The sequence below is a fragment of the Bombina bombina genome, chromosome 1 (genome assembly GCF_027579735.1).
Source record: "Bombina bombina isolate aBomBom1 chromosome 1, aBomBom1.pri, whole genome shotgun sequence".
In the NCBI taxonomy this organism is placed as follows: Eukaryota; Metazoa; Chordata; class Amphibia; order Anura; family Bombinatoridae; genus Bombina; species Bombina bombina.
Genome location: NC_069499.1, coordinates 514,422,671 through 514,441,220, shown reverse-complemented (window position 1 = coordinate 514,441,220; position 18,550 = coordinate 514,422,671). Strand labels below are relative to the sequence as shown.

At 40.3% G+C, this 18,550-nt stretch overlaps 1 protein-coding gene across 1 annotated transcript in view; it reads right to left on the bottom strand.

The window, feature by feature from the left end:
* ANKAR (ankyrin and armadillo repeat containing) overlaps positions 1–18,550 on the bottom strand; it is a 510,409-nt gene that overhangs the window by 411,942 nt on the left and 79,917 nt on the right. The window contains exon 8 of the mRNA XM_053698605.1: positions 11,230–11,438. Coding sequence (XP_053554580.1) covers positions 11,230–11,438 — 209 coding nt within the window. The remainder of the gene's footprint in view (positions 1–11,229; positions 11,439–18,550) is intronic.

Below are 18,550 nucleotides of genomic sequence, written 5' to 3'. Positions count from 1 at the left end.
GGTGTTAGGCTTTTTTCTCACCCGCTCTCCCCATTGATGTCTATGGGAAAAGCGTGCACAAGCACGTCAAAACAGCGCTTGGATTGTGTGCGGTATGGAGCTCATCGCAACCATATCGCACGCACAAGCCGGCTGTTTAAAAACTTGTAATGGCAGCGCTACAGAGGGTTAAATAACGCAACTTTTGTTGCATTCGTTAATTTCCCTATAGCGCGCATGACTTGTAATCTAGCTGATATTTAGACAGATAAATATATGTGTGTATAAATAAAATAGCCCTTCCCAGTCAAATACTTTGTCATATACCATATCCCTTTTAACCCTTAAAAACATTTATGTTAATATTTTTATTTTATTTTAAAAGAAGGTGTATGTGTATATATATATATATATATATATATATATATATATATATATATATATACAGTATATATATATATATATATATATATATATATATATATATATGTGTGTGTGTGTGTGTAATAGTTTATTTTAATGGGTTTGTGATGTGTTTTGTGCAAACCTTTTTTTTTTTTAACCCTAACACTTTATGCTAGGTCTTCAGGCGAACTAATACTTTGAGCACAATTTTATTTGCGCTCGAGCGCTACCATTTACTTTCAACTTGTAATATGCACGTTGCATATCAACCTCTAACCTACATCTCTTCACTCTACATCTACATCTCCACACCCCTCTACTGCCTCCAAGACTTCTTACATGCTGCTCCTGTCCTCTGGAAGTCTCTACTCCTCTCCATCAGACTGTCTCCAACCTTGTATAGTTTCAGACACTCCTTGAAAACACACCTATTCAGAGAGGCTTACAATCTCTCCTCTGTTTTTCATCCTAACCAAAATAATTCCTGAATTGCTGCAACTACAATCCATGTGACAAGCTTCCTCAAACCTTATTTCTCTGCACCCAAAAACCTGTTGACGGTAAGCTCTCCAGAGCAGGGTCCTATAGGTAGGGTTTCTACTGTAGTAGATTTGTTTAGTCTGTTATGTTTTTGTATCTTATAACAAATCCTTGTCATTGTATTCCCCTAACTCTGCCCCTAGCGCTACAGAATTTTGTGGTGCTATACAGATAAAAGATAATAATAATTTAAATTCATTATTTAAAGGGACATTATACACTCATTTTTTCTTTGCATAAATGTTTTGTTGATTATTTATATTGCCCATAAAGTTTTTTTTTTTTATTAAATGTATAGTTTTGCTTATTTTTAAATAACATTGCTCTAATTTTCAGACTCCTAACCAAGCCCCAAAATTTTTATGAGAATACCGTCAGCTACCTGCTCCAGTTTGCTCCTTTTTGTGTAAAGGGTCTTTTCATATGCAAAAGAAGGGGGAGGGGGGAGTGTCTTATTTCCCACTTGCAGTGGGCTTTCCAACTGCCTTTTCAACAGAGCTAAACTGAAAGCTTCTAAGTAAGTTTTTAAACAGTTTTATACTGGATTTTTATATCAGTATATGTGCATCTTATTCTTTATAGTAGTTTCTATTACATGCAGTTATATGAAAATGAGTGTATACTGTCCCTTTAAGAGAGATAATGGTCTATAAGAACTTAGATCATCTGGATCTTTATCTTAGCGTAATTGTAGGGGATGTAAAATACGGAGTTCAAATTGCCTTGTACATAATATTTACTTTGATTTTAGTATTGGTGAGATAATATCATTTAGAATCTTATAGAATTCTATTAGAATCTGGTCCGGAGTAGGAGCTTTATTTACCAAAGACATTTTAATTGCCCCTTCAATTTCCTCTTCTGTAATAGGTGCATTAAAAATTTGAATGAGATCTTTTTCTTCTTGAGTTAGATCTTTTTTTGGTTAGCTCTGGGACCTTGTTCCTTTCCCCAAAAAAGTGCTTATTTTCTTCATGGATATCTACCTTTGAATATACTTTAAAAAAAAATAAAAAAAACAGTGCAGATGAAAGGCATATCAAGCTTACTTTCCTTTGCAATCGGAAGATGTCCAACAGTGGGCAGAAACCAGTGAGACCCTGGTACACCCATCTACTGTCCAAAGCAGTCTGGTCAGAAGTGGTATTCATGGAAGATTTGCAGTCAAAAAGCCATACCTCCAATGTGGAAACAAGGCAAGTGACTCAACTATGCATGAAAACACAGGAACTGGGGTGCAGAAAAATGGAAGCAGGTGCTCTGGCCTAAAGAGCCAAAATGTGAAATATTTGGCTGTAGGCAGTTTGTTCGCCGAAGGGTTGAAGAGTGGTACATTACATCCAAAGTCATAACAACTCTTATACTTTCATTATTCAGATAGAGAATTTACTTCCATTAACAAAATATGCACAGTCTTTTTATATTTAAACTTTTTGAGTCCCCAGCTTCTACTTAGCATGTGCAAGAATTAACAGAATAAATGCATATGCATTTGTGCTTGGCTGATGGCTGTCACATGGTACAGGGGGGAGTGGAAATAGACATAACTTTTAAAATTGTCAGGAAAAAATCTACTACTCATTTGAAGTTCAGACTAAGGGGCCGATTTATCAATGTGGGCCGGACATGATCCACTATAGCGGATCATGTCCGCCTCACATTGATAAATGCAGACAGTATACGCTGCCGGCATTTATCACTGCACAAGCATTCCTTGTGAAATGCTTGTGCAATGCCGCCCCCTGCAGATTTGTGGCCAGGGGGTGTTAATCATCCCGATCGCATCTGATTGGGATGATTGCTGTCCGCTGCCTCAGAGGTGGCGGACGAGTTAAGGAGCAGTGGTCTTAAGAGCACTTAGGCTTAGTAAATCTGCCCCTAAGTGCTATTGCATTGTCTTTTTATCATGCATTTGTTGAATATGCAAATGTACTGTTTACTGGTCCTTTAAGAACTATCTTAAGCATAAAGAAGAACAAGGAGTCCTGGAAGTTATGGTATGGCCCTCACAGAAGCATCGATCTCAACATCGAGTCTGTCTTGGATTACATTAAGAGACAGAAGCAACTGAGGCTGCCTAAATCTACAGAGAACCGTGGTTAGTTCTCCAAGATGTTTGGAAATGTGTGCAAGTGTACCTAGAAGAATTGATGCTGTTTTTAACCCCTTAAGCCTAAGTAACTTAGGTATTACATCACAGGGTACTTTGCCTAGAATTCCCTGTTGATGTAGTACCTATGTCAAACTTTCTCCCTCATGCTACGGTCCCAGCTGTCACCTCCTCTGAAGTCAAAACTGCAGCCAGAGGCAGAAAGCATCTGCCTTCATATGGTAAGGAAGAAGTAATCATTCATCTTTTGCCCTATGAAGGCAGATCGCCGATGCAGACAGGGACATCGGCTTATGCTGGTGTTGTGGGAGGGAAGAGGGTGGGTGGCCCATCACTGCAGGGGGGGAGGAAGCCCTACACAATGATCGATTGGACAGGGGAAGGGGGGCAGGTACACTACAGAAAAAAAAATGTAATTAATAAAAAAAAATGAAATTGTATAAACTTGGTACTGGCAGACAGCTGCCAGTGCCTTAGATGGTGAAGACTAATAGGAGAGGGAGGGTTAGAGAGCCGTTTGGGAGGGATCATGGATGTAGGAGGGTAAGGGGGGATCCTATACTACAGGAAATATATAATAAAAAAAATTAAAAAGCCCTAAAAACTTTATACTGGCAGACTGTCTGCCAGTACCTAAGATGGTTGTGAGGAGTGTGGGTGGTGGGAGGAGAACTGTTTGGGAGAGATCAGGTAGGGATCAGGGAGGTGTCAGGTGGGAGGGTAATACCTACAGTATCTTACAATTACCCTTACCAACCAACTAATTAACCTCTTTACTGCCAGGAATTCCAAAAGTGTTGTGCGGAGCTGCAGTTAGCAACCTTGGGTGCGATCCGATATACGGCGTAGTTTTCGGCGCAAGCAAGGGAACCCGCGCCGCCCGTAATTTCACCTCCCACATATCCAATATACGGCGCCGTCAGATGCTAAAGTGGCATAAGTAGGACAAACTGCCGTTGTTCGCAAGTCATCGCAAGTACTTACGCCAGTATTTTGTTCACGTAAAGTTTCAATAAAGTGTAGTTTTATGCAAATTAGGCTAAGACTCGTAAAAATTACCCGCGACTCCATCTAAAATGCGCAACATAATTACGCTATTCTAAAGCCATATATAAACCCATGCGCAGCCACCATTTTCTTCAGTGTGTTTGGATGGTTCGTTGAGCTACAGCACACTACAGTGAGTTTAGGATTAGTAAGAGTAGTGAGAGAGGCGCAGCATAATAGTTAGTTAAGTCGGATTTTTGTTTGGGTAAGCTTGTACATTTACTTACACTTATTTTTACATATTGCACACATATTGCATACATAAATATACAAAATACAAAACACCTCACACATTTTATTTAAATTTTACAGTGTGATAGGCTGAGTGTTTGGTTGTGATTGTGTGTGATTTAACTGGGAGTGAGTGTGAGTGTGTGTGTAGTGTGAGGATGGTAGGGAGAGGTAGGGCGGAGGGGAGGAGGGGAGCGGAGTTGCAGGGAGAGGAGTATTGTAGCGGACAGGAGGAGCAGCGGGGTCCCCGTCAGGGAGTAAGTGGAGTGGGGAGAGTTAGAAGGGATGATGGGAGGGGAGATGCCCAGAGAACAGGCACACTTAGAAGAGGGACAGAGGGTGCACATGGGGACAGAAGGGGGGAGGAGGGAGAGGATAGGGAGGAGCCCACACCAGGGACATCCCAGGGAGGAAGCCAGGTGGCCACAGAGGAGGAGCGCGTGAGATGCCCAAACTTCTCATTCGATGAGAATGATGCGCTAGTCTAGGTCATCATGGACAACCACAGTGCCCTCTTTGGCCAGGAGAAGGGCAAAGGCGTTGCCCAAAGGCGTAAGGCAGCATGGTTGGCGGTAGAGGATGCTGTAAACAGTGTGGCCCCGCAGAGGAGGACTGTCGAGGGACTTAAAAAAAGGTGGAACAATTGCAAGAGGCGGGTGAAAGAGAAGATGGGGCAGGAAGCCATGCACCAGAGGGGAACAGGCGGTGGTCCACCCCTGGAAACCGAATACAACACCTGGCAGGAGATGATACGCAGGTCCCTGAGTATCACAGCAGTCCGTGGACTTCCAGGGGCTTGTGACTCAGGGGCTGCAACCACAGCACCTCATGCTGGTGAGTAACATCCCACACACCAGTATTATATGTATTTGAGATATAACATCCTTTAATGTCACACATTAATGTACACAATGAGGAGCATGTTATTTGGCCTACTAACAAAAACATCTACAATTATATTTCACATTAATGCTACTTAACACAATGCAATTCATGATATGAGGTAGAATAGTGCAATACTAACATGTCTCAGAGTAACACAGGCCACAAGCCACATGTTGAGTTTTCAGTAAATGGACACTATAGCCATCACAATACTTTTAGCTCAGAAAGCAGGTTCTGTGCCTACATCAGGCTAAAGTAAATTGTGTGACCATAGTGTCACTTAAAGAACATTTTTTCCATCACTGAAATATACACATAACTATTGTATGAAACACATACCTGTATACTGTGCAGATTAAAATCCCTCATATCACAAATCACATTGTGCACATGCATGTTATACAGTTTGACATGAGAATGAGTATTGTCCCTAGCATGTATCAATGTATATTGTATGCCCACATGGACATATATATGACTGTACTAATCCCTCTCATCATTTGACTCCTCCACAGAACCTCCTGTCACCAGGCTGCAAACAGGCATGCCGCCACCTCCACCACCACCACTAGAAACAGGCATGCAGCCACCTCCACCACCAGTCACAGCCATGCAGCCACCTCCACCACCAGTCTTCAGGCAGCAACATGGTCAGTATGCTGTGTTTGTTAAGGCTTCCAGGGAGTTACGTTGCTTTTTTAGTCAGTGCAAGGGTTCCTGCGCCTGCAATTTGTAGCGAGATGAGAATGGATTAGATTTTCTGAAATCTGCGCGCGTAAGTCCTTACGCTGTATATTGGATACCAAACTGCGCGTGTTTTGTATGTCAGTCTATGGGTAAAAAAAATACGGGCGAAGGCAGAAATATACGCGCGTAAGTTGTATGCTACGCTGTATATGCGATACCAAACCAGCGCAAAATTTGGCGTCGCCGGCTTTTGCGGGCGACGCTGCATATCGGATCGGGCCCCTTCTAATTATTGAAAAACAATGGCAAAGCCATGCATGTATACTATTTTTGAACAAAGGTGATTCCAGAGAAGCTTTTACAATTGAGTGACAGCAAAAATGCTTAAAATTCCCTGGTATTTTGGACAAGTTTTTTTTCTAAAATTCCCTGTCCTGCACGGTTAAGCCAATTGGAGGTCACACCAAATATTAATTTGATTTAGATTGTCCTTCTGTTGTTAATTGATAAAAATAAACTATTAACATTTCTATTTTTGAAAGTATTCTTACTTTACAGCATTTTTTCACACCTGCCTAAAACTATTGAACAGTACTATGTATATGGGTATATATATATATATATATATATATATATATATATATATATATATATATATATATAGTAAAGCAGGTATGAATCCCACAGACGGGCTCCGTGTTTCAGCCAGGATCCAAATAAAGCAGGCACACAGGTTTTTTCAAAAACACTCCAGTTTATTGGCAGTATCGTTTACCAAACGTTTCGGCTCAACCACGAGCCTTTGTCAATGGTGTACAAAACCAAATGTGAACACTTAGACAAAAACACACCTTAAATACCCACCCAGCCCATGTGATCAACCAATCAGAGTGTGTATCCGCGGCACACCCACTCACACAAATCTAAAAACCTTTTGCCGGGCTCAATGTAGGCGTGACATGACATCATCACGTTACCGCCGTCCTAGGTGAAACCAAGGAAGCATGCGTAACCATGGAGACAACGCATAAACATTGGTGTGGTGCGGGTGCGCAAACGGGTAAGACTCTGACAGGAAACAATTTAACAATTGATCAAAAAGTGATCCAAATACCCCTACATAAAAATATAATAATAACAAAGGTATCTATCTATATGCAACATAGAAACAAACCTTATATATAGCTTATAAGGCAAATAACGCTACCGTGACCCAAAGTATAAATAACTATTAACACAGCCCTCTATACTCATGGTATCAAGGCATGTGGGGAGGTAGCAAGTGAGGGCGAAAACAATCTAAAGCCCCCTATATATTCGAATAGGTATATATTGCATCATGCCTGAGGAGTAGGTAGAACATAAGTCCAGGATGACTCCCAGTGGTTCACAACTCATTTGTGCTTATACCAACAGCCAAAGTCTATGTTAACATTCAGGCCTCGAGGGGCAACTGTGTCCAATGTGAAGATCCAACGGGATTCCATTCTTAGTAGTGCCAATCCTCTGTCAGCACCACGTCTGTTGTATGGCACATGGTCAATCAACATCACTCGTAACGAGGAAACAGAATGTCCCGCAGTTGCAAAGTGTCGTGCAACCGGTTGTTCTGATCGTCCTTTTTCAATCGACTGACGAATAGCTGTTTTGTGGTTGGCCAAACGTTCCTTGAATGCTGTCACAGTTTTGCCTATGTAAAATTTGGAACATGGGCAAATAATGGCATAAACCACATACTCCGATGTACAGGATAATCTATGCCTTATTTTGTACCTTTTATTGTTATGAGGGTGTTGAAAGGATGTCCCAGCAATAAGATTATTGCAAGTGACACAATTGCCACATTTGTAGCATCCTGGTTTCCCCCTTGTAAGCCATGTCTGTTTTTCGTAACAATGTGTAGGATCACTGAGTACTAGTAGATCTCTGAGGTTACTTGCTCGCTTGTATACCACCCGGAGTACCGGAGCATCCACAAAAGGTAGGCTAGTGTCCTTGGAGAGCATCATCCAATGTGATTAAGGAAAATTGGATGATGCTCTCCAAGGACACTAGCCTACCTTTTGTGGATGCTCCGGTACCCCAGGTGGTATACAAGCGAGCAAGTAACCTCAAAGATCTACTAGTACTCAGTGATCCTACACATTGTTACGAAAAACAGACATGGCTTACAAGGGGGAAACCAGGATGCTACAAATGTGGCAATTGTGTCACTTGCAATAATCTTATTGCTGGGACATCCTTTCAACACCCCCATAACAATAAAAGGTACAAAATAAGGCATAGATTATCCTGTACATCGGAGTATATGGTTTATGCCATTATTTGCCCATGTTCCAAATTTTACATAGGCAAAACTGTGACAGCATTCAAGGAACGTTTGGCCAACCACAAAACAGCTATTCGTCAGGCAATTGAAAAAGGACGATCAGAACAACCGGTTGCACGACACTTTGCAACTGCGGGACATTCTGTTTCCTCGTTACGAGTGATGTTGATTGACCATGTGCCATACAACAGACGTGGTGGTGACAGAGGATTGGCACTACTAAGAATGGAATCCCGTTGGATTTTCACATTGGACACAGTTGCCCCTCGAGGCCTGAATGTTAACATAGACTTTGGCTGTTGGTATAAACACAAATGAGTTGTGAACCACTGGGAGTCATCCTGGACTTATGTTCTACCTACTCCTCAGGCATGATGCAATATATACCTATTCGAATATATAGGGGGCTTTAGATTGTTTTCGCCCTCACTTGCTACCTCCCCACATGCCTTGATACCATGAGTATAGAGGGCTGTGTTAATAGTTATTTATACTTTGGGTCACGGTAGCGTTATTTGCCTTAAAAGCTATATATAAGGTTTGTTTCTATGTTGCATATAGATAGATACCTTTGTTATTATTATATTTTTATGTAGGGGTATTTGGATCACTTTTTGATCAATTGTTAAATTGTTTCCTGTCAGAGTCTTACCCGTTTGCGCACCCGCACCACACCAATGTTTATGCGTTGTCTCCATGGTTTCACCTAGGATGGAGGTAACGTGATGACGTCATGTCACGCCTACATTGAGCCCGGCAAAAGGTTTTTAGATTTGTGTGAGTGGGTGTGCCGCGGATACACACTCTGATTGGTTGATCACATGGGCTGGGTGGGTATTTAAGATGTGTTTTTGTCTAAGTTTTCACATTTGGTTTTGTACACCATTGACAAAGGCTCGTGGTTGAGCCGAAACGTTTGGTAAACGATACTGCCAATAAACCGGAGTGTTTTTGAAAAAACCTGTGTGCCTGCTTTATTTGGATCCTGGCTGCAACACGGAGCCCGTCCGTGGGATTCATACCTGCTTTGCTGTCTGTTTCTCCCTAGTGAGAGCACCAGGTAGCTGACTTATTCGTGAGTGCCGTTCACCTCTGCAACTTTATATACAGTGGGGAAAAAAGTATTTAGTCAGCCATCAATTGTGCAAGTTCCCCCACTTAAGAAGATGAGAGAGGCCTGTAATTTTCATCATAGGTATACCTCAACTATGAGAGACAAAATGTGGAAACAAATCCAGACAATCACATTGTCTAATTTGGAAAGAATTTATTTGCAAATTATGGTGGAAAATAAGTATTTGGTCAATATCAAAAGTTCATCTCAATACTTTGTTATATATCCTTTGTTGGCAATGACAGAGGTCAAACGTTTTCTGTAAGTCTTCACAAGGTTGTCACACACTGTTGCTGGTATGTTGGCCCATTCCTGCATGCAGATCTCCTCTAAAGCAGTGATGTTTTGGGGCTGTCGCTGGGCAACACAGACTTTCAACTCCCTCCAAAGGTTTTCTATGGGGTTGAGATCTGGAGACTGGCTAGGCCACTCCAGGACCATGAAATGCTTCTTATGAAGCCACTCCTTCGTTGCCCGGGCGGTGTGTTTGGGATCATTGTCATGCTGAAAGACCAGCCACATTTCATCTTTAATGCCCTTGCTGATGGAAGGAGGTTTGCACTCAAAATCTCACGATACATGGCCCCATTCATTCTTTCATGTACATAGATCAGTCGTCCTGTTCCCTTTGCAGAGAAACAGCCCCAAAGCATGATGTTGCCACCCCATGCTTCACAGTAGGTATGGTGTTCTCTCTCCTCCAAACACGACAAGTTGTGTTTCTACCAAACAGTTCTACTTTGGTTTCATCTGACCATATGATATTCTCCCAATCCACTTCTGGATCATCCAAATGCTCTCTAGCATACTTCAGAAGGGCCCAGACATGTACTGGCTTAAGCAGGTGGATACGTCTGGCACTGCAGGATCTGTGTCCCTGGCAGCGTAGTGTGTTACTGATTGTAGCCTTTGTTACGTTGCTCCAGCTCTCTGCAGGTTATTCACTAGGTCCCCCCGTGTGGTTCTGGGATGTTTGATCACTGTTCTTGTGATCATTTTGACCCCACGGGGTGAGATCTTGCGTGGAGCCCCAGATCAAAGGAGATTATCAGTGGTCTTGTGTGTCTTCCATTTTCTAATCATTTCTCCCACAGTTGATTTCTTCACACCAAGCTGCTTGCCTATTGCAGATTCAGTCTTCCCAGCCTGGTGCAGGTCTACAATTTTGTTTCTGGTGTCCTTCGACAGCTCTTTGGTCTTCACCATAGTGGAGTTTGGAGTGTGACTGTTTGAGGTTGTGGACAGGTGTCTTTTATACTGATAACAAGTTCAAACAGGTGCCATTAATACAGGTAATGAGTGGAGGACAGAGGAGCCTCTTAAAGAAGAAGATACAGGTCTGTGAGAGCCAGAAATATTGCTTGTTTGAAGTTGACCAAATACTTATTTTCCACCATAATTTGCAAATAAATTCTTTCCAAATAAGACAATGTGATTGTCTGGATTTGTTTCCACATTTTGTCTCTCATAGTTGAGGTATACCTATGATGAAAATTACAGGCCTCTCTCATCTTCTTAAGTGGGAGAACTTGCACAATTGGTGGCTGACTAAATACTTTTTTCCCCCACTGTATATATATATATAAAAATAAATGATATAATCGTGCAACCCAGTCTCCTCCACAGAAAATCAGAGGGATATAACACCATTGTTTTGAAAAAGAATAATCCCAGTTTTTAAACAAATAGTCCTGTGTCCCTCCGGCTGCCAGGTGATTAGTACAAAAAAGCTCAGAACCATGCTTCCAGTGAACAAGTTAAAGTAGCAGAACAGGTTAACACAGTTGGTTAGCTGGTAGATTTATTTTTCCCATCTTATTAAATCAATCTTTCATAGTTATAAAACAATGTTCAGGCATGTCATAGAGCACAAAAGCTTTTAAGACAAAACCACTCACTTACCAACAAGATGCTGCCATACATTTAGCTCTGGGATTTGCAAATCAATAATATATTTCAAGATGCTTGTGTGAAAATACAGAGTAGCTAAATGAATAATATTGTTTTCTGCACTGTCGACTGCTTTCCAGTTAGCCCCAAGTGACAGAAGAAATGTTAGGGTATCTAATGTTCCAGAAATGGCTGTGAGTAACAGTGGTGTTGTTTGATATCTAAGAGAAAATAGGAAAATAAAAACTTTGTATAAACTTCACTGTAACACACCACAGACACGTGCTAAACATACATTACTTGTTGTGGTATAAAAGCCATGTGAAATTGTAGCACACAATTCACTCGTTCTTAATAAAAAAACATAATTTATGTAAGAATTCACCTGATAAATTAATTTCTTTCATATTGGCAAGAGTCCATGAGCTAGTGACGTATGGGATATACAATCCTACCAGGAGGGGCAAAGTTTCCCAAAAGTCAAAATGCCTATAAATACACCCCTCACCACACCCACAATAGCCAAGAAGTGGGGTGATAAAGAAAGGAGCAAAAAGCATAAACAAAGGAATTGGAATAATTGTGCTTTATACAAAAAAATCACAACCACCATAAAAAGGGCGGGCCTCATGGACTCTTGCCAATATAAAAGAAATGAATTTATCAGGTAAATTCTTACATAAATTATGTTTTCTTTCATGTAATTGGCAAGAGTCCATGAGCTAGTGACGTATGGGATAGCAATACCCAAGATGTGGAACTCCATGCAAGAATCACTAGAGAGGGAGGGATACAAAATAAAGACAGCCAATTTCGCTGAAAAAAACTGAATTTATGCTTACCTGATAAATTACTTTCTCCAACGGTGTGTCCGGTCCACGGCGTCATCCTTACTTGTGGGATATTCTCTTCCCCAACAGGAAATGGCAAAGAGTCCCAGCAAAGCTGGTCACATGATCCCTCCTAGGCTCCGCCCACCCCAGTCATTCGACCGACGGACAGGAGGAAATATATATAGGAGAAACCATATGATACCGTGGTGACTGTAGTTAGAGAAAATAATTCATCAGACCTGATTAAAAAACCAGGGCGGGCCGTGGACCGGACACACCGTTGGAGAAAGTAATTTATCAGGTAAGCATAAATTCTGTTTTCTCCAACATTGGTGTGTCCGGTCCACGGCATCATCCTTACTTGTGGGAACCAATACCAAAGCTTTAGGACACGGATGAAGGGAGGGAGCAAATCAGGTCACCTAAACGGAAGGAACCACAGCTTGCAAAACCTTTCTCCCAAAAATAGCCTCCGAAGAAGCAAAAGTATCAAATTTGTAAAATTTGGCAAAAAGTGTGCAGTGAAGACCAAGTCGCTGCCTTACATATCTGGTCAACAGAAGCCTCGTTCTTGAAGGCCCATGTGGAAGCCACAGCCCTAGTGAAGTGAGCTGTGATTCTTTCAGGAGGCTGCCGTCCGGCAGTCTCATAAGCCAATCGGATGATGCTTTTAAGCCAAAAGGAAAGAGAGGTAGAAGTCGCTTTTTGACCTCTCCTTTTACCAGAATAAACAACAAACAAGGAAGATGTTTGTCTGAAATCTTTAGTAGCCTCTAAATAGAACTTTAGAGCACGGACAACGTCCAAATTGTGTAACAAACGTTCCTTCTTTGAAACTGGATTCGGACACAAAGAAGGTACAACTATCTCCTGGTTAATATTTTTGTTAGAAACAACTTTAGGAAGAAAACCAGGCTTAGTACGCAAAACCACCTTATCTGCATGGAACACCAGATAAGGAGGAGAACACTGCAGAGCAGATAACTCTGAAACTCTTCTAGCAGAAGAAATTGCTTATCTGAAGGTACAGACATGTTAAACAGGCTTAAACTTGTCAACAAAGCACAAAAAACGTTTTAAAATAAAACCGTTACTGTCACTTTAAATTTCAAACAGAAAACACTTTATTACTGAATATGTGAAAAAGTATGAAGGAATTGTTCAAAAATTACCAAAATTTCACCACAGTGTCTTAAAGCCTTAAAAGTATTGCACACCAAATTTCAGAGTTTTAACCCTTAAATTAACGGTTTTCAATTTAACCCCTATACAGTCCCAGATATAGTCTTTGCTAAGACCCAACCAAGCCCTGAGGGGAATACGATACCAAATGACGCCTTCTAAAAGCTTTTTCAGAGATTCTTAGATCCTCACACATGCATCTGCATGCCCTGCTCTCAAAAAAACAACTGCGCATTAATGGCGCGAAAATGAGGCTCAGTCTATGACTAGAAAGGCCCCCTGACTGAAAAAGGTATCCAATACAGTGCCTGCCGTTTTATAAGCATTCCCCAAGATTATAAATGCCAATTGTTAGCCTAAATCTGAATAATATGCACAAATAAAGCAATCGATTTAGCCCATAAAAATGTCTACCAGTTTTTTAGCCCATAATAAGCCCTTTATTCTGTTTGTTTGACTAAGAAAATGGCTTACCGGTCCCCATGAGGGGAAATGACAGCCTTCCAGCATTACACAGTCTTGTTAGAAATATGGCTAGTCATACCTTAAGCAGAAAAGTCTGCTAACTGTTTCCCCCAACTGAAGTTACTTCATCTCAACAGTCCTATGTGGAAACAGCAATCGATTTTAGTTACTGTCTGCTAAAATCATCTTCCTCTTACAAACAGAAATCTTCATCCTTTTCTGTTTCAGAGTAAATAGTACATACCAGCACTATTTTAAAATAACAAACACTTGATAGAAGAATAAAAAACTACATTTAAACACCAAAAAACTCTTAACCATCTCCGTGGAGATGTTGCCTGTGCAACGGCAAAGAGAATGACTGGGGTGGGCGGAGCCTAGGAGGGATCATGTGACCAGCTTTGCTGGGACTCTTTGCCATTTCCTGTTGGGGAAGAGAATATCCCACAAGTAAGGATGACGCCGTGGACCGGACACACCAATGTTGGAGAAAATTAATCCACAACCCAAATCATAAATTTTAATCTGATAATGGAAAAGAAAAAAACTGAAATTATAAGCAGAAGAATCAAACTGAAACAGCTGCCTGAAGAACTTTTCTACCAAAAACTGCTTCTGAAGAAGAAAAAAACATCAACATGGTAGAATTTAGTAAATGTATGCAAAGAAGACCAAGTTGCTGCTTTGCAAATCTGATCAACTGAAGCTTCATTCTTAAAAGCCCAGGAAGTGGAAACTGACCTAGTAGAATGAGCTGTAATCCTCTGAGGTGGGGATTTACCCGACAAAAAATAGACTTAAGTGACCAGCGCCAAAAAATATAAATTACTACAAACTCCAACTAGAAAAAATAGGTTACCCTCAAAGACCTACAGGACTAATCAATACAAAATACAAAGCACTAGGGAGCGCTGAAACCAGCTTAAGAGTAAGGATTATAGAATATATATAATAATAAAACACCTAACCTTATATTAATATGATACTACTATAATAGGCAATATGTATAATACATGTAAATATAAATTGTGAATTATGAATTATGTGTGAAAAAACTCTTTTCAAAATTGGAAAAAATTATATATGAAAAAAATTCTATGTGAAAAAATTCAATTCTATAGAAGATGGCAGCAACAAATACTAGAATTGCATATCTATATATAAAAAACTTTATTACAATATAGGTCGACCTATTCAAGACATACAATAATAAATCACAAAATTAAGAAAAAAAGAAAATTAGTATAAAAAACTCCTTAAACCAAAAGTTCATGCATAAGAAACAGTTCCCAGGAGTGGACGATTTTTCGGCTTGTTACTATGTGGACCCACGCTCATACAAGGATGCTGTTCTGTTTATAGTTGTAAGAGGAGCGTTCCGAGGACAAAAGAGGCAGTCGCAGCCAATGATGGTATTTCCCCTACGGACAAGGAATCCTCTTAGTAAATGTCACACAGCAAATAGCAGGGGAAGTTACATCCGTACTTACATAATAATAAGCAGCAACCGGCCTCCAAACTTGAACCAACGATCTGTGGACACACCTTCCAATAGTAACCAATGGCCACTGGAAACAGAAAAGCTTTAACAGGGAAAAGCAATTAGATATACTAGGCTAGAAACCCAGTGAATTTTTTGCAGCTTTCTTTTACAGGATATGCATTCTCGCTCCCAAGGCCTGTTTATAATGGCCAATACTGCACAAAAAACACCTAGCAGAGGGTTATTCAGCCACAAGATATCTGCACAAATAAAATACTCCAAAGGTGTAGGAGTTAGTTTAAAATAGAGCAAATAGAGCAATTAGTTTCAAAAATGTAATATCTCAAGAGAGCTTGAAAAAGATATTACATTTTGAAAAATCGTCCACTCCTGGGAACTGTTTCTTATGCATGAACTTTTGGTTTAAGGAGTTTTTTATACTAATTTTCTTTTTTTTCTTAATTTTGTGATTTATTATTGTATGTCTTGAATAGGTCGACCTACATTGTAATAAAGTTTTTTATATATAGATATGCAATTCTAGTATTTGTTGCTGGCATCTTCTATAGAATTGAATTTTTTCACATAGAATTTTTTTCATATATAATTTTTTCCAATTTTGAAAAGAGTTTTTTCACACATAATTCATAATTCACAATTTATATTTACATGTATTATACATATTGCCTTTTATAGTAGTATCATATTAGTATCAGGTTAGGGGATTTACCCGACTCCAAATAAGCGTGATGAATCAAAAGCTTTAACCAAGATGCCAAAGAAATGGCAGAAGCCTTCTGACCTTTCCTAAAAGATAACAAATAGACTAGAAGTCTTACTGAAAACTTTAGTAGCTTCAACATAATATTTCAAAGCTCTCACCACATCCAAAGAATGTAAATATCTTTCCCAAGAATTCTTAGGATGGGGACACAAAGAAGGGACAACAATTTCCCTACTAATGTTGTTGGAATTCACAACTTTAGGTAAGAATTTAAATGAAGTCCGCAAAACTGCCTTATCCTGATGAAAAATCAGAAAAGGAGACTCACAAGAAAGAGCAGATAATTCAGAAACTCTTCTAGCAGAAGAGATGGCCAAAAGAAACAACACTTTCCAAGAAAGCAATTTAATGTCCAAAGAATGCATAGGCTCAAACGGAGGAGCCTGTAAAGCCTTCAAAACCAAATTAAGACTCCAAGGAGAAGAGATTGATTTCATGATAGGCTTGATACGAACCAAAGCCTGTACAAAACAATGAATATCAGGTAGTTTAGCAATTTTTCTTTGGAATAAAACAGAAAGAGCAGAGATTTGTCCTTTCAAGGAACTTGCAGACAAACCCTTATCCAAACCATCCTGAAGAAACTGTAAAATTCTAGGAATTCTAAAAGAATACCAAGAGAATTTATGAGAAGAACACCATGAAATGTAAGTCTTCCACACTCGATAATAAATCTTTCTTGAAACAGATTTACGAGCCTGCAACATACTATTAATCACTGAGTCAGAGAAACCTCTATGACTAAGCACTAAGCATTCAATTTCCATACCTTCAAATTTAATGATTTGAGATCCTGATGGAAAAACGGACCTTGAGATAGAAGGTCTGGCCTTAGTGGAAGTGACCATGGTTGGCAACTGGACATCCGAACAAGATCTGCATACCAAAACCTGTGACCCCATGCTGGAGCTACCAGCAAAACACAAACGAATTCTCCATGATGATCTTGGAAATCACTCTTGGAAGAAGAACTAGAGGCAGAAAAATATAGGCAGGTTGATAACTCCAGGAAAGTGTCAATGCATCCACTGGACCTGGACAGGTACCTGGGAAGTTTCTTTTTTAGATGAGATGACATCAGATCTATTTCTGGAAGCCCCCACATCTGAACAATTTGAAAAAACACATCTGGGTGAAGAGACCACTCTCCCGGATGTAAAGTTTGACGACTGAGATAATCCGCTTCCCAATTGTGGATTCTGCCCAAACAAGTATCCAAGATACTTCTTTCATAGCCTGAGGACTGTGAGTCCCACCCTGATGATTGACATACGCCACAGTTGTGACATTGTCTGTCTGAAAACAAATAAACGTCTCTCTCTTCAATAGAGGTCAAAACTGAAGAGCTCTGAGAATCCATAAGAGTTCCAAAATATTGATTGGTAATCTCGCCTCTTGAGATTTCCAAACCCCTTGTGCTGTCAGAAATCCCCAGACAGCTCCCCAACCTGAAAGACTCGCATCTATTGTGATCACAGTCCAGGTTGGACGAACAAAAGAGGCCCCTTGAACTATACGATGGTGATCTAACCACCAAGTCAGAGATAGTCGAACATTGGGATTTAAGGATATTAATTGTGATATCCTTGTATAATCCCTGCACCATTGGTTCAGCATACAAAGCTGAAGAGGTCTCATGTGAAAACGAGCAAAGGGGATCGCGTCCGTTGCTGCAGTCATGAGACCTAAAACCTCCATGCACATAGCTACTGAAGGGAATGACTGAGACTAAAGGTTCCGACAGGCTGCAACCAATTGCATACGTCTCTTGTCTGTTAGAGACAAAGTCATGGATACTGAATCTATTTGGAAACCTAAAAAGGTTACCCTTGTCTGAGGAATCAAAGAACTTTTTGGTAAATTGATCCTCCAACCATGTCTTTGAAGAAACAACACTAGTTGATTCGTGTGAGATTCTGCAGAACGTAAAGACTGAGCAAGTACCAAGATATCGTCCAAATAAGGAAACACCGCAATACCCCGCTCTCTGATTACAGAGAGTAGGGCACCGAGAACCTTTGAAAAGATCCTTGGAGCTGTCGCTAGGCCAAAAGGAAGAGCAACAAATTGGTAATGCTTGTCTAGAAAACAGAATCTCAGGAACTGATAGTGATCTGGATGAATCGGAATATGAAGATATGCATCCTGTAACTCTATTGTGGACATATAGTGCCCTTGCTGAACAAAAGGCAGAATAGTCCTTATAGTCACCATTTTGAATGTTGGTACTCTTACATAACGATTCAAGACTTTTAGATCCAGAACTGGTCTGAATGAATTTTATTTCTTTGTGACAATGAACCGATTTGAATAAAACCCCAGGCCCTATTCCTGAAAAGGAACTGGCACGATTACCCCAGATTACTCCAAGTCTGAAACACACTTCAGGAAAGCCTGCACTTTCTCTGGGTTCACTGGAATGCGTGAGAGAAGAAACTTCTCACAGGCGGTCTTACTCTGAAACCTATTCTGTACCCCTGAGAGACAATGTTCTGAATCCAATGATTTTGGACTGAATTTATCCAAACATCCTTGAAAATGTTTAATCTGCCCCCTACAAGCTGAGCTGGAATGAGGGCCGCACAC